Source organism: Lissotriton helveticus, chromosome 5_1 (assembly GCF_964261635.1).
Source record: "Lissotriton helveticus chromosome 5_1, aLisHel1.1, whole genome shotgun sequence".
NCBI classification, from domain to species: Eukaryota; Metazoa; Chordata; class Amphibia; order Caudata; family Salamandridae; genus Lissotriton; species Lissotriton helveticus.
Window position 1 is genome coordinate 471,143,242 of NC_136065.1, and position 24,411 is coordinate 471,167,652.

The 24,411-nt window shown below is 47.1% G+C and overlaps 1 protein-coding gene across 1 annotated transcript in view; it reads right to left on the minus strand.

Moving 5' to 3' along the window:
• Positions 1–327: 327 nt before the first annotated feature.
• The window catches only part of RASSF4 (Ras association domain family member 4), a 172,272-nt gene continuing 148,188 nt past the window's right edge, over positions 328–24,411 (minus strand). The window contains exons 7-11 of the mRNA XM_078642761.1: positions 10,191–10,292; positions 10,028–10,079; positions 5,102–5,223; positions 2,886–2,983; positions 328–1,858 (exon numbers count right to left, since the gene is read on the minus strand). Coding sequence (XP_078498887.1) covers positions 1,762–1,858; positions 2,886–2,983; positions 5,102–5,223; positions 10,028–10,079; positions 10,191–10,292 — 471 coding nt within the window. The 3' untranslated portion in view covers positions 328–1,761. The remainder of the gene's footprint in view (positions 1,859–2,885; positions 2,984–5,101; positions 5,224–10,027; positions 10,080–10,190; positions 10,293–24,411) is intronic.

Genomic DNA, 24,411 nt, shown 5'->3' on the forward strand with positions numbered 1-24,411 from the left:
AATAATATAAAAATAAGAAGACGGACAGTCGAACAAAAAAAAGCTCACCACAGTCTGTTTTAGAGGCTCCACAGAAAATTTAGTCAAAGTGAGAGGAAAATAAAAGTGGATAAATAACTCTATTAAGAAGGATATACATTCAATAACCAGCTCACCTTCTGGGTCCATTTCACCAGACCAAATAGTATATAAACTTTAAATTTGCAATGCATCAAAGATACTTTATTAGTTTAAATTCATTCGAAATGATGACAGTATGAATTTTAATTCAAGAAAATATGCAAACCAAATAAGAAAGTAGAAATAAGCAATGAACATCAAACATTCTTACGGAACGAAAAACCTTTATTTGGATTCCAAAATGTAAATGCATTCAGAGAAAACGGTTTCTTCTTAACAGAAAATGTTAACAGCAAGAGCTGGTGATAGGTGGAGTCTGGCATGGCCCATCACTCCTTGAGACATTTAATATTGAACAGGAACCTGAGGCATACATACGATTTCCCTACTAGGAAGAAGCGAGCTGTACACACGAGGCAATGAGTGTGCAGAGTAGCTGTGAAAAAATAGGCTCCTACGCCATTTTATGAAGCAGCTCAAAGAATTCCAAAATGGCTGACAAATTTACCTTCATTTCAATATTGCTGCTGATATGTGTGCACACATGCTAGTCTGCAGATCATTATATCGAGACATCATATTGTATCACTGCTGGCTACTACAGCCCCTAGCCAGAATTGTTATGTAAAATAGTCCACCTTAAGGAAATGTCACTCTCACTGGATACTAGGCTTCTATGCAGTGAGACCCCTCAATTCCAGCGAGGGAAGGGCCCCGACTGGCCTGGATCCTGCCTGTCACTCACATACATATGGTTAATATTCAGACAGGCACCGGACAGTAAAAGATTTGCTCATGGAGAGAAGGCAGTCTGACTCCTAGCCATGGAAAACATGTGGCAGATAAAGCTCTCTTTTTAACCATGGAAGCACATTGTCTCTAACTTGAGAGTTCTAATCAAATGGATTAGTGGCCGTGGGTTGTTGCAGCCCAGCAAGGCAAACTCTACCTACATTTTCCAAGCGCTATGAAAAAGACGATTTATTATTGTAGTCACTAGCATGTATTTAGGTGAATATGGGAAACAAGGATGGCAGGAGAGGCTGAACTGTTTATCTTGAACCTTCGAGTTCTCTGCTTTCTGACCCAAACACCTGCTGTGTCGACTCGTGATCCGTTTAAGAGGTCCTGGATGGTTCACACAGAGATTTTGTCACTGTTTAGGATTTGGTTTTAGTCCCCTGGCATGGACAGGCCAATCACAGGGTGTTCTTGTGAACATATGGACGCCTCATATGTTGAGCCTGACTTTACTAAACTTTACCTTCATCAATGAAGTCCCTGCAGGTAAATCCTTAACTAACGCTGTATGCTGGGGGCGGGAGTTAAACCTTAAACTTTACATTAGGGGGTTAGCATTTGTAAAGAACGTCATCTATGGTACTGGAGCACGTTACTGGTGGATTAAACACCGGTGTAATATAAATAATATACATAAATATAGTGGGATAGTAAAAGATATCAAGACTCGTCCAGCTCGGCAGCGTGATAGTTGAGGTGCACCTTGTCTGATGGGCAGCGTTGCTCACATTATCAGCATACATTCAATACTTCCTGTTTGACCATTAACAGTGAGGTCTTGTGGTTGAGTTTTTTGTTGCTTATTGCGGAGTACGCGGATAGAGAGTTTCTACTGCTGTTTCACTTTTTGCGATAACCGACCGTTTGTCTTTCGTAGTCATGACTGCCATGAAGTTCCTCCAAGCGCTGCAGCATCATGGACCGGAGAATTTGGAATCTGTAACAAGAGAAATAATGATAATCAATTATGTTATCCATGCTCTTTAGCACCTCTTCCATCCTGATAGCATGCCCAATTTGTGTGCTTCACTCCAGAAAATGCAAGCTACTCGTAAGGTGGAAACTACTCAGAGCATCTAAATAAAGAGGAGAAGATCACAGTATAAAAACGGACATCCCCCGTAGTGCTGTGAAGCAGTGGTGGCTCCTACGCTACGATGGAGGAACATTGCCCTACTGCTACTGTGCCGCAGTAAAAGAAAGGAAAAATAAAATGATAATAATGCAATGTATTATAATTGTATTCTTCCCTGCTGGGGCAGCATGAGTGCGGGGTTGCTGTGCTGACAGAGCAGGGAAGGAGTGGTGGGCACACTAAAGTGCGCACGATGCTTTGACTGGCCCTCTCGGCCGGGCCAAACAGTAATGCATCCTTTAGCATGTTCTCCATTCAGGCTGCATTACAGCCTGCATGGAGAACATGCCAAGGCCCCCAGTCCCCTTCTGAGCACCAAACCACGGCACTCAGACCAATCACAGTGCTGCATTGCAGCTTTGTGATTGATTTAGGCGAGCCAATTACAAGGCTGAATTGCAGGGTTGTGATTGGCTCAGAGAAGCCTGGCTGCTTCCTGTTTGGTAGAGGAGAGACGACATGGGAAAACATGGCGTGGAGGTAAGTGAATTTTTCTTTCTTTAAGAATGATACCTCCTTACCCTCCCCCGACCCGACTCACCCGACCCCAGATCTGTGCTGGCCGCCAGTGCTATGGAGTACTCACAAGAAAAATGGTGGTACTCAAGTAGGAGATTTAGTTGGTGTTCAGCTATAATACTAAATTGGTCAAATAAGTCTAAATGTAAGTATGAGAAAGCAGCCAGAATGCAGAGCTTTAATGGGTAAGTGTTGAGCATTAAATATTTAATGGGTAACAAACTGGTCCCTATAAAGTGGTGGGAACGTTGTATGTCAACTGCTCAGCCATGACGTCAAAACTGCTGAAACCACTTCTGTGCTTGCTTACTTTAGTGTCAATTTCGAGATTTCGCGCTCCTCTTCCTCCTTCAGTTTTTCCACAAAGCTGTCCAGGACAGGCATTGCCAACTTGATGTACTGTGCCACCTGCAAAATATATAAACGTATATTGACTTGGACTTGGACTGAACGGCCAGAGTTTTAGTCCTTGCTTCATTTTAAGCTAGCTTTGACGTTTAGCCTTGTTGAGTAGACCGGAGTATGCATTTCACACTAAACCAGAAACTTTGTCATGTTCTTACAGAATAAAGAGTTTTTCGATTACTTACCTTTAACTTTTGACTTCATGGATGGATTTGCAAACAACTTGGAAATCAGTGGGGGCTCTCAGCTACGTTTGGACATGCCAAATGTTGTGAAGATTTGTCCAAGGGACAAAAAGTTATAGGCAAGTGAAAAGATAAATTGTGCATTTACCATTTTAGACCCTATAGGAAAATTTGCTCTCACCTACATCCCAAATGGCTGAAAGGATTCACTCTAAACTTGAATGAAGGCAGAACTTCACTCAGAATGCCACCAGCCGTGATGACTTTAATGGTTTGACACATATGTTTACTCCCAAACCATTTGGGATGCCTCACTTGAGCCTTAACTATGACATTCATTATGTCTACACTCTGAGTATATGCACAAATCCTCTTTAAGGTTCATGCTTTACTCTTCCTTAATGCCTTCAAGTTGGAGCACCGTGTGCGTGAACTACAGGCATTGTAAGTAGAACCGGCAATACTACCTTCTTTCCAGACTAACTGTAATTGAGGACCCTATGGTTGTGAAGTCCAACCATGTTGGCCAATTAATCACCGTTTTCATTCCTCTCTCTGCCTCATCCCTGGAGAATGGAGGAGGAACTCCATCTTGTTGATCCAAAGCGGGGGTTACAGTGACTGGATGAAAAATCATTGGGTTGATGATAAGCTCTTCATTGGCTTCTCAATGCAAACAAGGGCAAGGCAGCGCAAAACAGGACCATGTCAAGGTGGCCAGCATTCTGCATTAAGAGATGCTATGTACTGCCCAAAAAGCAGTACCCTGAAGCCCTGAGAGCCTATTCCACCAGGGGCAAGGCAGCTACAATGTTATTGGCACAAGGGTGCCTGATCTTGATATCTGCCAAGTTGTGACCTGGACGTTCACAAAGCACTACTACCTTGACTTTTTAGTCTGAATCTACTCCCCGTATCCTCCATCTCTTGTAGGTACTGCTTTGGTATCTATTCTATTGGTGAGGTAGTATAAGAACAAGTAATTTACCTTCAGTAAACCTCTGTCTGGTGGATACTCTATCTAACCACAGATTCATCACTGCTCTCCCAGCTCCCAGTTCTGTGGAGTGACCTCTTAAACATCAAAAAAGGTCCCAAATTGGAGGTGTGCACACTGTCACCGACAATTTGTTTACAGGCCTCATCTGAGGGCTCAGGAAAGGGTGGTACTTATATGCGGCTCAGCTCTGTACCATCCAGGGCGGTACAGAGCCAACGCGGAGCTGCATCACGCAACCTGCCGACAAGGGAACACAGCTGTTGAAATTCTGGATATCTGGGGATACTCTGAAATTGAGGAATCTGTGGTTAGAGAGAATGCTACCAAAGGTAAGTAACTTGTACTTTTTGTTAACATTTAATCATAAATTGTTGCCGTCTTGAAGGAGCATCTTCTTGAATTAGAACTCTATCAGCTGAGCACCATTCAGCACAAAAGTACATTATGTAGAGAAGGCAGATGCAAGCAATTTTAATTTGAGTGCCCTCTTAGAAGAGGCATCAGGGAACACTTATTGGATTATGTGTCAAACCGCGGGAAGTGAGTTGCAGTAATTCTATTCTGGTCTGCCCATTGTTACTGCCCTATACTTTGACAACACGTGGAGGGGTTTTGGGTACTCCTAGGCTATTATAACAAAACAGCAGTCTAAAATTGTTTTAACATCTCCTGCTCTCCTTTGGATTTATTTTTCTTGAATGCCAACATCTGCACATTTAATCCTGGTTAATTTTTTAGCTTTAGCTTGCTTCATACTGTTCCAAATTATACAGTGATTTTTTACGGATTATTTTGAAAAGCTTCTACTGCTCAAGATGTAAGCAGGGATTGGAACCAAGACAGCACACGATAAAGTAATTTGCTAGGAAAACACAGCTCGGTCAAACAGGGGAGGCATGATTAGAAGTCCGGTGTCTGGGCTGCAACACTTCTTACATCATGCGTCACTTCCTCGCCCAAGTCAGTCTCCATGAGGAACATCTTAGCGATCTTTTCACACGGTCCATGCATGATCCGAGAGATGAGTGGATATTCTGATCCCTTTAACTTTGTCTTTTCTGTGAAGAAAAACACGAGACATAAGTAAGACATTCAACTTCTCAAATAGTAGTATCCTTTGCTCAAGAATCCTAGGTAAACAAACTCCAGTGCCAAATTCAATGAACGCTGGCTGAATCCTCAAAAGTTAAGTGTGGGCAAGGTAAGCATTTGTGTTTTTAATGGAATTTTCAATAGCCAGACTTGGTTGAGGCTGTTAAATTCTGCATCATCAATGTTCAATAAATTTTACTTGAAGATGGCGCTTAAAATCTTCAGCCCTCTGTTTTGCTTTGACTTTCCACTCAAAGGGGCTGAACGCATTAGTAAGGCAAAGAACTCTCAATACTCCAAATGGCACGTATCTTCAGCCTCCTACCTTTTTTGTGGCTTTGTAGAGCATTGGAGATAGCAAACTAAGTGAGCCTGGAGGGGTGCATGTGCATAGCAGTGTGGCACATTGATACCAATTTCATCAGCAGTGGCAATTCCCTGTTGGTGATCCATGGCTCCTCCTCTCTATACACCCCCTCACACCATAAGTCACTCTGGGAACCTTCCACTTCTGCTTGCGCGTGCTCTGCCAGACATACCACGGCCCACATGCAAGCAATATATCTGGAGAGCCCAGAGGTGGAAGTGAGGGTGGTGTACATTCTGAAGATCTAGTTCAGAAGCCCACAGGGACTATAACAAGTTCAGAACGAATGTCACAAGCTAAGAGTGTGCTCTGCTGCACGCCGCCCAATGTTCAGCGTAAAAATCTCAGGATGCCCACTGCCGTCAAATGTGCACAGCGCAAGAGATGTAAGGTGCCTACAGTGGCACATTGCTATAGTGCTAATTCCACCTCCACAGGCTGTAAACCTGTTAGCGAAACCTGCGGTCACATTCATCCTTATGTCACATTTTTATTCCACAGACCCATTTTTCTCACTCTTACGTCATATCTTTCTAATGATGTCTCAATGCTGCTCCATCCTGCCTGATTCATTTTTGCTTTTTCTCTCTCTCTTCGATATTCCCTCCTCTGGTCAACCTCGACTTACCCATTGCCTGGTCATTGCTGGCGAAACTCTGTCTCCTTTCTGGGCACCACTACCAAAAGTTGCCCAACCTTTAACATCTCTGTGAACTTCCAGCAATCCTTCCATGATTGCCATCATTGACCCATCATCTCCTTTCTAGTCTCACTGCGCATTTCCAATACATTAAAAACAAAAATCGCCTGTAAATTTACAAACGGCATTTTAATGCAAGTGAAGGTGGGACAATCTCCCTGCTGAGACACAGCTCAGGGCTGCTGCTGACCACGTTCATCAGTCAACTGCACTGTACCAAAGACCCAGTGAGGACATCTTAATGCACACAATATCCCAATAAATAGGAAGACAATACAACCAGTACTGTTTAAACTATTTTGGTAATTACTCAGTTGCACCATGTTTAGCACTTTGACCTTCCCTTTGGTCTTGATTGGCTATGGGTACAGACTTGGGGTTCCAGGGATGGGTGTTCCTATTTAGGGATGGAAGTAAGAGCCAGGTTTTGAATTCTTTGTAAGACCACGAGCTTCTGGATTTTGCGTCTGTGCCTAGTAGGAACGATTTACATTAATCCATTTTTCAATCAATGACTTCTCATATTGTCATTTTTTTTTAATAAAGGGATGAATCCTCTCCAGTGTCTTGACATAATAGTTAGACATGGCTGCCAAAGCATTAAGTTGCTTTATCATGGTCATTGCGGGTCAAAGCTCACTTGAATGATTGGCTTAAAAATCTTCAAAGGGTTGACAACCAAGTCTTCTAAGTCAACCAGCTGGCTTCCTTTATGGACAAATGCCAGTATATTAAACCTTTTTCCTCTCGCTTAAGCTCAAACAATTCTACTCATCCATTTGGGATTTTTTTCCCAAAAAAGGAGTGGAGGGGCAACACGTTCTGATGTGGAGGTAGGGACTTTTCAATGTACTTATGAAACATAACCCCAAGTTTTAAATATTAAATAGTTAAGAGGCTGCACATAAACAATTAAAAGTAAACGTGAAGAGCATGAGCAGGGAAGGGAACGGGTGTACGTCATCTTCACTGGGTGTGATAACAGCACAACCTAGGAATACCCTAATGCAGCATCTGCTCAGGAAACAGCAAAAACTAACTTGAATATCATCGGACTCCCCAACACCACCTCAATTCTAGCAAGGAGAAGAGAGAGGCGAAGAGAAATGAATGTCACAAAAAGGTTGAGTAGCACTGGAATATCAACAGAACCTTATCACGAAGGTCCAATCAGGATGTTTGTACATCAAGTGAAGTAGAGAAAATGGGCCAATTAAAATATAGTTCCATTCAAGAATCCCCGCAGATAAATTCTGGATGCTCCCTTCAGTATTTTGAAATGTAGGGACACCATGCACCAGGTTGTTAACATAACTTAACATATCGGCCCTGACCCCGTTTGTGGTAATCTTCATGAATTCAGACTTAGAACCTGCTGGCTAGCTGCTGAGGAAAAGAATGAAGGCTCGCCTACTCAGGAAAATAAAAACAGGGCTGCAATCTTTACACTCCATGGAGGGGATTAAATATGCTGATCCATTAGAAGCAAAGGGGTTTTAACATTATGATAGGGTGAAATATAAATCAAATTACATTCACATGAGATATTTCTACTATGAGTGTTGTCCTTTACTACTACTGTACAGCCAAAAACATATCATCAAATGAACAGACATGGAATAACTGAAGAGATCTGTCACACACTGCTGGACAATTTGGAGGACTTCACTCTTGTCTGCCACTGAAAGTCCCAAATGACTATACAGTATGAAAGCTTCTTTACATCTCACAAAGACACTTAGATATGGGTTTATAGTAATTATGCCCATCCTAACAGATCTCTCCACCTCTCTCTCCCTCCAACCATGCCAGACCAGGACCAGGAGCACAATTTTACACAAAATGAGATTGGAACAAGCCAGTGCCGTAACCAGCTCAGCAGAATATAATAACTGCACCTCAGTGGTCATCACGCATGTCATGGAAACATTCCCCACATGGGATCAAAACAATGCAACATCCTCCCAACCGCACACCCTACTTGGAGTAGCATGCTCTCCATGTAGGCAAGTGCTTCAGCACCCCACATAGAGGTTATAAGTGCCATATAAATGCTGCAAACCAATACAATCGTTTCCTGGATGTTGCAAGGGTTTAGGTGGGCAAGCACCACCCACCCTTGTAAGCATGTGTTAATCCACTAGAATGGGACAAGTTTCAGCTATCTAAATCATGTTCAGATGCTTCAACCACCATTGGCTTAACACTTGAAACACCTTTCCTACCTGATCAAAAGAACGTTCTCTCTTCCAGATTTCATAAAACGCCAAAATCTCACATTAGTTAACTACAGAACCCTAACACATGCCACCCTCAACTGCTCCACCTCCTGCCTGCTTCTACCTGTACCCTTCTTCAGCAAACGAGTGGCCTAGACTAAAAAAGCACTATAAATCTGCAAATCTCACATTGTTGTGTGCACTGTCCGAGTGTAACTATTAAAGCGCCATTTGGCATCAACTTATGTATGTAATGACCTCACTTGTAACACTGTGCTTGTGTTTTGTTTCTTTAGGCGGGTAATGTGCTTCTCTTTGAAGGACTACTTATATCAAGGCATAGAAATGCAATGATTCCCGGGGCTGTCTCAAAACCATAAAAATAACATAACATGTATCTGTAAACGCATGTTCACCCGTAGGCACCTTGGCACTGAATAACAGATGTTTATTGTTACCCAACTCAATGGTACTCGTTTTTTTGGCCTTAGATGGATAAAAGTCTGAGTGGACCTGCCAGGGTTTGAACCTATGACCATGAGGTTGAATATATGCCTCTGTAGTGGACATATTAGTCCACTGAGCAACTAGACCAGAGTGAAATGTCAGTGTGGGCCAGTTTTAAGAAAGTTAACTTTCTCTGAGTAATTTGAAATAGCATGTGGGGTTCACGGGTGCTCGGATTTCCTCTGCAGGGATGTAGTTTGCATCCATTCACAGCACTCTCAAGAAGTAGTAGCGTTTCTCTCTGCAATGCACTTACAATACTATACATTCTTAAATATTTCTAAATATTGGTCATTGCTTGGGGGCTGGGAAAAGTCGCCACACCCAGAATTCCAGGAATGAGGGGACTCAGTAAAACTATGAGGGGATCGTTTACAGTCCAGTAATTAATTTGTAAATAAAATAAGTGCCAGTGCCCTCGTCAAGAGGCCTCTTCCACTTACACCATCCGTTGCCCTTGTCAGCACTGCTAATTACATCACAACTACTAACTATCACATTCCTGCAAGGTGACAGTTCTGACTATTCCAAACCCCCAAAGCTATATGATTGACTTTGTCAACAAGCATCAGTTATTTTTAATGTATATTGAATTAATAAACAACTGTTGTTGTGCTCAACTCCTAATTAGACAAATAGCGCCACCAAGTGGCAGACTGTCATAAGTGCAGGTGTTGATAATTAAGTGCTGGTACCCTGCACTGCAAGCCACTTGCTCAAATTAAGCACTGGTTCATGCTGGACAATTTGCTTCCATATAGTGGGGAAGGCTGCTTCTGCAAAGAGATCCAAATGTCAAATATGTTTGGATGTATTCACAACCCAACAGGTCTCTTCCTATAACAGTAATTCTCTTTTAGAAATAACATTTTAAAATCGCTGTAAGTCCTCAGCATTTTGCCATTTGAATGGTTGATCCCTCCCCAGCCTCTCCCGTCTCCTCTTGTGGTTGGGGAACGGCAGGTCACATCACTCACCTCCAGATTCGTGAACCATATAAAGGGCAAATTCTGCAGGATCGTTCTCCACCTACACAGAGAGGGAAGCAGAAAATTAGGACGTCACTGAGGTTGGTTGGTTGGTTGCATACAAGAGACACTTGCTCCTCAGGTGGCATCAGCATCTGACAGGAATACATACCCGGAACTTTTGCAGGAGCAGAGCCAGAACCTGGGCTGTGGTCATGGTGCTGTTGACCCGAACATTTGTCACAGAACCGTACGCTGGAGTAAACACGGATGTCTGGAAACAGAACGAGGGAGGGGGGATTGCCGTAAAGGAAGAATAGGGATAGAGTTAACAAGATGGGGCAGACCATTATCAACAAGCCAGACCAGATTTGATGGACAGTCACCAATGCTTCATTGCAAGGCTTCCATCAGACAGCTCTAAGACGAATGCATGTTTTCTTTCAAATTTGTGTTGCATATTTATAATGGGAAACATGCCACCTGTGGATTACCTTCAATCTATCTGAGAGAAAGAATATAGCCTCAAATGCTAGGCACATTTTATGGGGATGTTCACATGGAAAGCCTTGGTGTAACACTTAACCTCTACCCATAAATTCTTAACCAGCAGACAATTGACCCAAAGGGCTCAGTGGCACCTAATCAGGGTGGTCCACAATGGTATAGAAAATGAAATAATTATAACAGACTAACAAAATATGTTTACATAAAAGCAAAATATAAAACCGAACAGTTTAAAATGTTCTATAAATGTGAAGGAATATGAAATTCAAGGATAAATATTAATTTGATATCCTTAGCTTGATTCATGGGAGCAGAAAAAGTACAGCACACAAAACCTAATATGGACATTTGGTGGCTTCGAATGAAGCACTGGTATATGCCAACAAAAAAAACAGCACACATTAAGAGCAAAAAGGACATCGATATAGATATATGCTAGAGTATATTGTATTATATTATCTTTTAGAAAGAACACCCAAAATTGGAAAGCTCTGACCTTCCCATTAAAATTAAAATTTTGATTTTGGATTAAATTGCTTAGATGTGGGTCCCCAGATCTCTAAAGGTTAAGAACCATGCATCAAAACGGTGCCTCCAAGCTTTCCTGAGGAAATGCCAAGTTTATTCCTTCTGAATTCATATATTGTGTCAGTCTGCACTGAAACTTTGGAGCAATGAGTGATACATGTAGGACATTTATGGTCTGGCATTAGCTAAGATGTTTTGTTAGATCTGCCGTCACCCAAGACCTTTTGATTTTAGTAAAATTATATCTATTATAAGCATACTTAAAGGGGATTCCAGCCGACTCTTCACTCTCATTATCGATTCGTCGGTTTTGTCATTCACATTTTTGATCCACCAACTACAGCATTCAGCACACAGCTTGGGGTAATGGGTCAGCTTACTTCTGCCACTGGCAAGCTTGACTTTCAGTGTCTGCATTTTGCGCTTTCACAAGAAGCACATCTGCAGACAACATAGTTCCCTTCAGTCTCAGGGTGTTTGCTTTTTACTTCAGTTTTGCCGTGTGGTTAGAGCCTGATGTGATGACAGGATGCTTTCTTCCAGCTCTTAATGTTTTTGTTCTGAGGACAGGGTACATTCCAGCTGTATCAGATCCAGTCTCCCGCTAATGCAATTGTAAATTCATTTTAGAGGGGCCTTTGTTTATCGAGCTGCTGCTATTTCATAGCATACCTGATGTTGCCCCTTTGAAACTGTTCTTTATAAAGTTATACACTTTTTAATATACTCGAAATGATGTGCAATCATAACTACTTTCCTGACTGTCAAGCTGGTATGTATTTTAATTGAGGCCTACAGTTATCCTTGTACACCAGTTTAGTCTGTATGTCCTGCTTGGATGGCTTTCTAATTTTCTTTCAGTACACTTGTATGTCGTGCTTATATAGACATTTAACTAATAAATTACGAACAGAAGCTGTGTCATTTATTCCAATGTTCTGATTTATTTATCGATCTCTTTGCAACCCTATGTATCTATCTATCTATCTATCTATCTATCTATTGATCTATCTATTGATCTATCTATCGATCTATCTATCTATCTATCTATCCATCTATTTACCAGTCTAACTACCTAATTGTTAGTCTGTCTGTGTGCCTCTGTCTGCCTATCTATTCATTTATCAACCTATACCTGCCTGTCTATCTGCCAGTCTCTCTATCTATGCAACACTATCTTTTCAATACATTCTGGCTATACAACCTTGTCTATCGTCTTTGCAAGCCTTCCTACTCATTTATTTCCTCAACCCTCTATTTGTAATAAAGATATACAAAAACATTACAAAAAAGCGTTAGCAAAGGCAAGAGGCTGGCAGCGAATGCCAGACTGATTGCTTTTCTTAGGTTTTGTGTCATCCAACACCTTTTGATTTTACGATCATTCTGTGTATCATAATTACTCACAGGGGTTTTCAGTCAGACTTTATCAATTAGTCTTTTGTTGTGTCATTCATATTTTTCTTTCACCAACTCCAGCACATCTTAGAGAAAAGGCTCAGCGCACTTTACCGAGTAGCTTACTTTACTGTTCGTTACAGTGTGCTGCCCTTTCACATGAAGCACAACAACACACAAAGTAGTTTCTTTCAGAGCCAGTTACTTTTCTGGTAATGTGTTCTTTTTTTAGATAAAAAAAAATGTTTTGCCTTTGGCCATTGAGGGCCTAGCATCTTTCTCAACAATAACGTTTTACAAAAATCATGCCCAATTTTTTTTGCCAAAGTCAAAAGGTTGGTGGCCAACACCAGACGTATTGGTTTTGCCAATTCTTGTCGCACCGAGGCCGACATATTGTAATGATGTTTGAAGAAGGAGGGAGCGAAAGCATGCAAATGACAAGCTAAACCGCGCATCTATTTCTTCCTGCCCACCAGCAAAAGAGCTTTGATCGCCGGCATTTCAATGCATCACACAGCAGCATGTAATAGTGATATATTTTATTCAAATGTATGCACCACACCGTTGAACAGGATGCACTGCCAGGTTAAGGCAGAATGAGCTAATCAGGAATGCAGACTTTGAGTATCTTGAGAGACTGCCCGGCTGCCCCGGGACACCAAAGGTGGCCACCTACGAGGGCGGCCAACCTTAGTGCCAAGGATGGCAAACACCCTGAGCAGTCTAGTGGTCCGGGGGGACCAGCGGTCCCCCCGTGAGGTCACTTCCTGTAGGAAGGGGGAGGGGATGGGCTATATAGCCCAGGGGGCGAGGGTCAAGCGCCCTCTTTGTTCTTGTGCAGCGGCGAGTGACCCTCGCCCCCTAACCCCAGGCTGACCGCGGGCCACGAGACGACGAACTACCCAGCGCTTTCTTTTGTTGATGGTGAGTGCCTCTTGCTCGCCCACTTCTCGGGCGTGTGCTGCTGTTCCCCCTTTGGTGTGGGCCCGAGGTTGGGAGTTCCTGGGTCAGGGCGCGAGGGCGCGGGGTCCCCGGGTCGGGTCGTCTGTCACTTTCGTAATGCGCCGTTTGCTACCTTTTGTATGGTGAGGGCTCACGATTGTCAGTTTTGCTTCTTGTGGCGTAGCGTTTGCCCTTTATTTGGTTCACTTGTGATGTCTTGGGTGCTGGTTCTGTCCCTGTCTAAGGTCCGCCATATTTATAAGTGCACATGTAAATTAAATAAATAAAGGGCGCGTGGCCGGGGCCTGGGGCTCGACTCGGGCCCGCTCGGGAAGGAGGGGGTGCGGGGTGGTGACTGGGGAACTCGGGTGGGTTTCCCTCTCTCGGTTGTGGCTGTGCGGGCACTGATCGCGTTGGCGGAGGGGGAAGGGTGCCTTACCTCGAGTCCCCGGTGCCGCTCCCCGGCCGCCTTTTGTCCTAGCTGTCTCGGTGCAGGGCTGGAGTAGGGGCGACGGCCTCCCTGTGCGAGGAGGCCGCAGCCGGTCACGCCTGCGGCGGGGGCCCACGTGGCTTGCCCCGGTTCCCGCCGGTGTGGGCCCTTCCATGCGCCCGTCCTCTTTGCTGGGTCCGTGGGAGCAGACTCCCTTCACATGGGCCGGGCTCCTCCAGGGGTCCGCTGCCCAGGGCCTCGTCCCCTTGGCCGTGCCATGCTCGTTGAGGTGGCCTGCCGCCGCGGAAGCGGCTTGCGCATGCGCCCTCGATGAGGCTCGCTCTCGCTTGGCCTGCCCCGCTACCCTCGTTCAGCTGAGTCGCGCAGGCGCTTCCCGCCTTTGGCGCGACTCACGATACGCCCCATCACCTCCAACCCCCCCCCTAGGATAAAATCCCCCCCCCCCTCCTTCACACTCGCGCGTCACGGGGGTGGGGTCGTTTAAGTTTTTTTTTTTTTTTTAAAGAAATTTTCTGCAAATTTCAAAATTAGGCGTCTTCATCTCTATTGCCTTGGTGGATGTTGGTGCACGAGGTGATTAGTGGGTGGCCCATGAGTGGGATGCAGGGAGGGTGAGGGTTCAGTATCTCGGTGCTACATGAATGGATTTGTTACTGCATGTAATTGCGTGCATTGGCATTATATTTACAACAATTACTGTCGTTAGACATGCTTCCTGATCAGGATGACCTAGTGCCTAGGGAGGGGAGCAGTGGGTGGCCTATGAGAAGGGGGGGGGGGGGGGGGGGGTGTTTCATGTGTTGTTTTCTCTTTCACAGGAGATTCCCCTTATACTCGTTTGGTCTACATCTTCACGCACTAGTGGCGCAGGTATAAGGGGCCTTCAAGGCTCATAAGGGCCGTTTTCTCGCATGGGAAAGTACCTAGGAAGGTGTTTAGGCCAACAGGTGTGAGTGGTGGGATTGTGTACGTTTTTCGGGGCTCGGCGTAAGGCGGGGGGGATGAATTAATGATCTTAATATTTTGATGCAGGACACATTTAAGAGAGGATGGACGAATGGAACATTAAGGACGGAGCATGGGTAAGCAGGCTTTGCTTACTGTGGTCAGTAGGCGGCTTAGGAAGTTAATCATGGTGGGGGCCAGTCTAATTTAATTTTCTAATTTCAGAGAGAAGTTTCGGAAATCATACTCTCTGAAGGAGCACGCGAACAAGAGTGAGAACAGCAGTGCAGGAGCGGAGTTTGGCGGGTGCAGGGTGCCTCAAGCCTAAGTCCCGCTGAATGAAGTAAGTAGGCAGGTCAAGGGTTTGGGTCGTTGTTGAGCCTCAGGAAGTCCGGCCGTGCTACGCTAGTGCTTGGTCGTGTTCTCATTTCTCTTCCTTCACGCCCTTAGATTTTGAACCGATCCGCCATCGATTATGGAGAGCCAGGGATCCCAATCGCTATTCTCCCAGATGTCGCAGGTGGATGACTCGCTGCCCGATGCGAGCCAAGCAGCACAGTGGGCGGCCTTCATGCGGATGGCCAAGGGAAAGGGTCTGTCTTGGGCTAACGGGCTGATGAAGGAGGTCGAAGGAGCCGACTCCGGGGTCATCTGCGACGCACCTCTGTCCGACTCCGAATCGCAGGAGGTTGCCCCGACTAGATCGTCCAAGAGGGCAAAGAAGCAAACGTCCAAAGAGTTCCCACCGGTCCCGCCAGCATTCAAGAGCAAGACGGCGGCCGCACACATCGACCCCCCGCCCTCACACGTTTTGCCTTATGTGTCACCAATCGCGCCATCAGCCAACAGCAGAACAGTGATCGCTCAAATAGAGCCCCCGCCCAGACACATTGGTCCTTTTGTGTCATCTCCCGCTACAGCCGACATTGCCCCGGCCACGCCTGTATATGCCACTCGGGAGGACCTTGGTTCTTTGTCGGATTCCCTGAAAGAATTCATGAGAGAGCTCATTGGAGCTAAGGTCCCTCCCCCCCCCGAACACCAAGCCGGCATGTATACCTGAGGACAATGGTGGGGGAGCAAAGGCAGCGGCCGCAGCCTGGGGCGCTTCGCCAGCGGTTTCCCTGCCTTCCTCTGCATCGCTCCTACAAGAACACAACACCCCGGCTGTCGTGCCGAGCCCTCCTACGCCGCTGGCGAGCGGAAGCTTGGTGTCATCCTCCATTCTTCAGGCACCTGCTTCTCCTGCACCTCTGGCGCCAGCCATCGCCAGCGTGACGGCGATCCCCGCGGCCACGGGGGTGGTCACTCCAGTTCAGAACTCTGGTACGTCTGTGGCTCAAGTAGTGGATAGTGGGGTAGTAGTAACATCTTTGGCACTGAATAACATTTCATTTGCAGGAAGCGCTGCTGGCTTAGTCACCCCGGCAGCACCACCTCCCGCCACTGAGCCCTTAGTGAAGGCTGCACCCCTGTTGTCAGGTCACTGCGACTTGGCATGGCAAGTCCCTTTAGCGGCTAAAGAAATGATATGGAGGCGGGAATTGATTGACATATTCTCGCTACTGATGTTAGGTCAGGATGGGACTGATGTGAGGAAAGCGGGGGTGAAGGAGGAGGATAAAAAGACCAAATACCAGCAGTGGCCGGAGAAGACCATAGAAAATTGGCTGGATGCATTTTCTATACTAGAAGGGGTGATATTAGAGAAACACCCAGAACAGGCGAAGGCGCTCGTCCAGTACAGTACGCTGATAAGAAAGGAAGCAGCGCGTTGGGGCGGTCAGGGCTGGGTGTCATACGACCTAGAGTTCCGGAGACGCATGTCCATGTGTCCTGAAATGAGATGGGACCAGAAAGAGGTCCAGCTGTGGCTAGACCACATGGGTTCCAATCTGCTTCGCAATGGGGGTGCCTTGGACAAAAAACATGGAAGTAAGGAATTCAGCAACTCCACGCAGCGTAGTGACCAGCAGCAGGATAAACAGTCCTTTCGGGGGGGCTACAGGAATAGAGGCGGCAACAGGGGGTCTTTCAAGAGGTCTTCCTCAGCAATTTGCCGCTCCTTTAACTCTGGACATTGCCCATGGGGAAAAAATTGTAAATTTGCCCATTCCTGCAACAAGTGTGGGGGCTCCCATGCAGCAGGATCATGCACCAACCAGTCAGGGGGAGCTTCCAAGCCCTCAAAAGATTTGGGCAGCAAGCAATAACATCTTCACCATACAGCCTCCCTTGACCCACCCCCAGCCTGAGTTGCTCCCTGGCGTAGTTGCAGGCCGTATAGCAAGCGTTACCAAGGGGCCCTCGCCCGTGATCTTGAGTAGGATGTTACCCCTCCTGAAAGAATATCCGCACTCACGCGACAGGCGACTGCTGCTAGATGGTTTTACCGAAGGCTTCAAGTTACCCTATGTGGGCGGTGAGGCCCCCAGAGAGGCAGAGAATTTGAGATCTGCAAGAGAGTTGCCACTTGTGCTCAAGTCCAAAGTAGCTAAGGAGAGATTGCTAGGTAGAGTAGCTGGCCCCTTTTCCGGCCCACCTTTTAAAAATGTTGTGGTGTCACCACTGGGGGTTGTCCCTAAGAAGGAGCCAGGGGCCTTCAGGCTGATTCACAATCTCTCTCACCCTGAAGGGGCGTCTGTTAACGATGGGTTGGAGGAAGGGTCTTGCTCTGTCTCATACTGCACGCTGGATGTGGCTTTGGATTTGGTGAGAAGAGCAGGTGAAGGGGCTTGGTTGGCCAAGGCCGACATAGAATCAGCCTTTAGGTTGTTGCCGGTGCATCCCAGTAGTCAACACTTGCTTGGTTTCAAAGTGGAGGGAGAGTATTACTATGATCGCTGCATGCCGATGGGTTGCTCAGTGTCTTGTGCATACTTTGAGGCATTCAGCAGCTTCCTCCAATGGGCGTTGCAGTTCAGCTATGGGACCAGCGGAGTATCTCATTACCTTGATGACTTCCTTTTTGTAGGGAGACATGGAACTATGGAATGTAGCGAGTCTCTGCAGAACTTTCAAGAACTCACCACCACTTTAGGGGTCCCTTTAGCGCCTGGTAAAACTGTTGGGCCTGCGCAGGTTTTGACCTTTCTAGGGATTGAGATTGACACGGTGAAGGGGGAGTGCAGATTACCAGCAGACAAGGTTCGGGATCTGGGTCAGTCCATCGTGTTGGCTCTTGGCCAGGACAAGGTGACGCTAGGTTTCTTGCAAGGTCTCCTGGGGAAACTCAACTTTGCCGCCAGAATCATCCCGGCTGGAAGGGTCTTTGCGCGCAGGTTGGCGAGGGCTACCGCGAAAGTCCGGAAGAGTTATCATTTGGTGAGACTTAGTAAAGGCATGAAAGAGGATCTTAAGATGTGGGCAACTTTCCTGGCAGATTTCAACGGCTCTGTTGTTTGGAGGGCACCTTGGGCAGGATCCCCGGAGCTGGCTATGTTCACAGATGCATCAGGTAGGGAAGGATTCGGTGTTATCCTTGACACGGACTGGTGCGCTCAAAAATGGCCTAATGTGTGGAGGAAGAAGAGGGTGACTTCTAACATCACTGTGCTAGAATTGTTTCCTATTGTGGTAGCTTTTCACCTTTGGCCGGCAAAGCTAGCGGCGCGTAGGGTCTTAATGTGGTCAGATAACCTGGCTGTAGTTCAGGCCATCAATTCGCAGTCTGCTTCTTGCCCCTTAGTTCTTTGCCTACTCAGAGAGTTGATGAGGGTGTGTCTGGTTTGCAATGTAGAATGTAGAGCGCGGCATATACAAGGGATCCAAAACACAGCTGCTGACGCTCTTTCTCGCTTCCAGTGGCACAGGTTTCGGGAGGCGTGGCCGAGAGCAAAGGAAGACATGACAAGATTCCCAGAGCACCTGTGGTTCATTCTGAATTTGAAAGGCGACTAAGATGTCTAGGCGAGTTGGCGTTGGCGCCTCGAACAGTCAAGCGTTACCGGGCAGGAGTGCAGAAATTCCGTGCGGTCACCGGAGAGTGGGAACAAGAGCAGCCTTCCTTAGAGTCCAGGACTCAGGATTTTATCCTATGGGCGAAGGATGAGGGCAAGTCACAATCTTGGGTGTCGGGACATTTGTCGGCCATTAGTCACCGTGCTAGACTAGGGGGACAGCCTGACCCAACCAACTCCTTTTTAATAAAGTCAGCGCTGAAGGGTTGGTCTAGAAGCGAGCCCCGCATTCCGGATAATAGAGCAGCGATTGATTTTGCAACTTTGAAAGGCATGCTGGATTACACAGACAGGGCCACAAGTTCAGCTTTTGAGGCAGCTCTTTTTTCTGCAACTTTTGCACTAGCATTTTTTGGCGCGTTCAGAATAGGGGAGATGGTGGCCACCTCGAAGAATGACAAATCAGGCGCAGCCTTGTGTAGACAGGATGCCACTTTAAGGGGGGATTGTCTGTCTATCAGGTTGAGACAATCCAAGACAGACCAGGGAGGGGCGGGCAGGCTAATAGTGTTGAACAGGTTGGAAATTGCCAGGTACTGCCCCGTGCGGCTGGTTGAGACTTACCTTGCACAGCGGCCCCCGGTGGAAGGCTACTTGCTGATCCATGCAGATGAAACACCCCTGACAAAGTACCAACTACAGCGCATTATGGACACTTGCTTAGACTTATCTGGCAGCAAAAAGCAAGGGAAAAGGTTCTGTAGCCACTCTTTTAGGATAGGAGCTGCAACCACAGCATTTCAGGCAGGTTTGCCAGTGGACAATATAAAGCAGGTGGGGCGCTGGGAGTCTAATTGTTATAGAAGATACATCCGCACTTGAGGGGTGACACAGTGTATTTTCTGCCTGTAATTCATTGTAAATATTAGATGTGTGACTGCAGTCAGTATATTTCATTGCAGTGTTTGCAGTGTTTAATTTGGAGTGACGTTAATAAACATTGTTTTAAGCATCTGCATCTTTTATTTGTTAGGCAAATATGTCTGGGTGGCAGGAAATGTCAGAATCCTAAACATAGCCCGGTGGGCTGACAGCGGAAAATGGAAGCATGGTTTCGCAACTGCAAAGATCAGGTGGATAGTGTCGGCTGACTTACACTGGAGCAGCGTGAAACGGGTATTTCAGCGGTTGTTGGACGGGGGTGAATCTCCTCCAGACGTGTTGATTTTACATCTTGGGGGCACAGGGTACTGCTACAGACAATGAGGGGCACACTGTGCGATTTGAGCAACCTCTTGGGGCCTTGTGAATTATGGTGGTCTGAAATTACTCCAAGACTGCATTGGAAAGACGCTAGATCAGGGGTGGGCATTGAGACTTCCCGCAGGCGTGTGAACAGAGCCATGCGCAAGTTCACGGAGCAAAGGGGTTTCGGTTTCATAAGGCACAGCTTGCTACACACCAAATGCACGGGCAGCTTCGATGAGGATGGCGTTCATCTATCCGAAGTAGGGATTGCTATCTTCCTGCTCGACCTATCAGAAGCAATGGCAGCAGCGGGTTGTAGATAGGAGAGAAACGGTGTGTGGGGGGACTCTGGGACGGCGGCTGCCGCACCCAGAGCCTTGGCGGAGTTACAGGGCAATCCAATACAAGAAGGTACTCAAGGGTACCCTCGACAGGAGCACCGGAAGGGTGCGTGAGCGAATTATCCCCCAGGGAGAACCACGGCGGATCCTGGAGGACCGACGGCGCCCCGTTAGTCCTTCGGGCGGTTGTGCACCTGAGCAACCGGGGGTTGCTAACGCTCCGCCCCCCCCGAGGGGGGGGGCCTGAGTAATGGGCGAACGAAGGGTTCGCCGGGGGAGGGGTTAGACCTTCCCCCCAGAAACTGACAACGCCCCCAAGGTTAACACCGCGGGGGTTATGACTTATCAGGTGGGCGGGTCGCGAGGGGCGGCCTGCTCTGGATTGCCCGTAAGATAACCCAACATGTTGGCATAAGGTTATGCTAATAAAATTGCAACAACTTACTCCATCAACTTGTGTGGTGTCAGTTATTGGGGAAAGAGTTGGTGGTGTTAAATAAAGGTCTGGGTGGGGGCCGATATTGGCACTATGCCCGGCTGCCCCGGGACACCAAAGGTGGCCACCTACGAGGGCGGCCAACCTTAGTGCCAAGGATGGCAAACACCCTGAGCAGTCTAGTGGTCCGGGGGGACAAGCAGTCCCCCCGTGAGGTCACTTCCTGTAGGAAGGGGGAGGGGGTGGGCTATATAGCCCAGGGGGCGAGGGTCAAGCGCCCTCTTTGTTCTTGTGCAGCGGCGAGTGACCCTCGCCCCCTAACCCCAGGCTGACCGCGGGCCACGAGACGACGAACTACCCAGCGTTTTCCCTCCCATCCGCTTACCCTTGTCTTGGGCAGTTTGGGGGGGCTGTTTGTTGTACTAATGACTTATCTTTGTGTTGCAGGCGGAGTTACAGGGCAATCCAATACAAGAAGGTACTCAAGGGTACCCTCGACAGGAGCACCGGAAGGGTGCGTGAGCGAATTATCCCCCAGGGAGATCCACGGCGGATCCTGGAGGACCGACGGCGCCCCGTTAGTCCTTCGGGCGGTTGTGCACCTGAGCAACCGGGGGTTGCCAACGTTCCGCCCCCCCGAGGGGGGGGGGCCTGAGTAATGGGCGAACGAAGGGTTCGCCGGGGGAGGGGTTAGACCTTCCCCCCAGAAACTGACAACGCCCCCAAGGTTAACACCGCGGGGGTTATGACTTATCAGGTGGGCGGGTCGCGAGGGGCGGCCTGCTCTGGATTGCCCGTAAGATAACCCAACATGTTGGCATAAGGTTATGCTAATAAAATTGCAACAACTTTCTCCATCAACTTGTGTGGTGTCAGTTATTGGGGAAAGAGTTGGTGGTGTTAAATAAAGGTCTGGGTGGGGGCCGATATTGGCACTAATAAGAAGGTCATCGGGGGACGGTGATCCAGTTCTTCTCCCCGAATGGTCATGTGTACTAGAACTGGTTGCTCTAGTATGAGTGGTTGTTGCCTTCAAAATCTTCTAGATGCCCCAGACTCGCACAACCCTCTGCCTCAATATGCAACTGGTCACATGTGACTAAATTACGTCTCCAAGCCTGCTCTCTCCTCACTTTCCTCCAGTCATCTGCTTTCCATTGCAGGTCTTCACCTGCTCCTCTTGCTGCAAGGCAGTGTTTTTTTTCCTCCAATGCTGCCAGGCTGCTGCTGCCCTGCTGAGTGAGCCTCGGTAGCCAGCCTGACAGCCAGCTTGTAGCCTGCTCTGTTTCCAGTGACAGCCCTTGGTTCCTGTGCCCTGGCTATTTCCCACTCACTCGCTGTTTTCCTGCTACTGCTGCCCTCCTCCACAGTGCCCCTCTCCCTCCCAGGACCTACTTAATGGAGGCCGCAGTGGCAGTGCTACCCCATTGAGCAGGTCCTCACCAGCACCCCTTGCTGCTGGTCAGTGCCTCTTCCTCCTGTGGTGCTAGGCTGATTCTGCCCTGCTGAGAGAGCCGATATAGCTAGCCTGACAGCCAATCCCTGCTTGCTCGCTACTTTCCCGGTTTCTGTCACCCGCTTCTCGCTACTTGTGTCCCACTGCTCTCCTCCTCAGGCCCCTGCCCTGGCTATCTCCCACTCACTCGCTGTTTTCCTGCTACCGCTGCCCTCCTCCCCAGTGCCCCTCTCCCTCCCAGGACCTACTTAACGGAGTCCTCAATTCAGTCGCGTTCCTGTCACGTCAAAGGCATGTCAGTCTGAGCCTGGACCCCATCCAGCACCAGGAACCCTGGCCCTCCAGACACCCACAGGCACTTCACCACAGATCTCCGAGTCTTGGACCCTGGATGCCACAACAACTGCTGCCTCACATCTCCTCACTCCACAGCTGGACCATTCTCCGGCAAATATTGTCTCTTCTCCTGCAACCTAGGACGATCCCCCCTCCGTGAAACGTGCACCACGCACAACCCACCGACCGACACCTTACCTCAACCACTCAATTGCCTCCTGATCAATGCCAGACCACTCTGCGAACACGCCACCAAAGTCTGGGACACCAACATCACTCTCGCCCCTGACGTAATCATCACAGAAATTTTGATCAACCCTTCCTCTGCCCCCGACATTGCCACTGCCATTCCCCACAGCTACAAGATGGCATACTGGGACCATGCCAATAAACACAGAGGTGGCCTCGCCATCATCCACAAAGAATTAAACCGCTGCACCCCTCCCGAGGACTGCACCACTCCGATCATGAAGCGCCTGAATTTCCAACTCCATGCCGACGACAAAACTACTATAGAGGGCACCCTTGCCTACAGACGCCCTGGACCTCACACCAGCCTCTGCGAGATCATAACTCACTTCATCGCCCCTCTCGACATTGAAACCAAGCAACTAGATCTTCCTCAGAGACCTCAACTTCCACCAGGATGACCCCACAGACATAAATGACGCAAGCCTTTTGAACAAATCAACAGCATTGGCCTCACCCAACTGCTCAGAGACCCCACACAAGACAGGACACACACTGGAACCTATCTTCACATCCAGCAACAGAGTCAAATATAGCCATATCACAGAGCTCACCTGGACTGACCACTCCATCATCCACTTCACCATCACAGGAGCACCTTGCACCAACCAGAGGAAGAATTTTAGATTTCACGTGAGTGACAATCTCGGATATATACATTAACCTCCATTTTCTTGTTTTTATATAGGTATATTGATTAAAACACATTTTATTGTGTACCTTCCCCCTCAGTATAGTACTCTACGTACAGAGTCCATGGATAGGTTAGGAACTTGGTCTCATTTGCTCACATTATTCACTCTTGGCGCTTTCTGGGGCGTAGCACTGCACAGGTTAGTACTGGAGCAGGGTTCTATTATAGTTGTTGTAACACGTTTTTCACAGTTTCTTTCCTTTATGGAGTCTTGTGCTAACACCAATTTCATTTTAAACGCTTGAATATTACTTTACACTCTTCTTACTCAAGTTTGATGTACTCACTTGCGGACCTGGGCAAATTCTTGGAAGACCTGTGGTTAAATTATTTAAGTTGATTATAAGATTGTTAACATTATAGCGATTGCTAGGATTCTAATTTAATGATATCATTTACAGTGTCCCCTGACGAAGGGTCATCCCGAAATGCATTGGGACGGATAAACATGATATGAGAAACACAACGTCATTGTGTATCTGAAATTGATGAATTTCATGACAGATGAAAATACTGCACATTAAAAGCAGCATAAGAATTTAAATAGTCTCATTTATGTTGTATACTTGAAATGTTTTGATAATACTTTGGTTAAAATAGGTTTGTTAAGACTAATTGTTGTAAGGATTCTTGAACAAGGGGATCTCATAAATGCCTATACTATATATACGTAGTGGTTTAAAATGTAAGTTTTTGCCATGATGGGCATGTGAAAAGTGCACTTTGTATAATTGTGACATTGCTGTGTCTCAATCTTCAGTGTTTGTTTACTGGTCAGTCCCTGCCAGGTTTAAAAGAAGTGGCACCCTGATTAATATATTATTTATGGATGTTAAAATTGTATAAGAAACATTAGGAGTATTCAGGTGTGCGGGTTATAAGCAAATCAGTGACCAACCCCAATCCTCCCTGCACCTCCTTCCTTAGATGTAGCAAAGTGACACAGACCCAATGGACGGA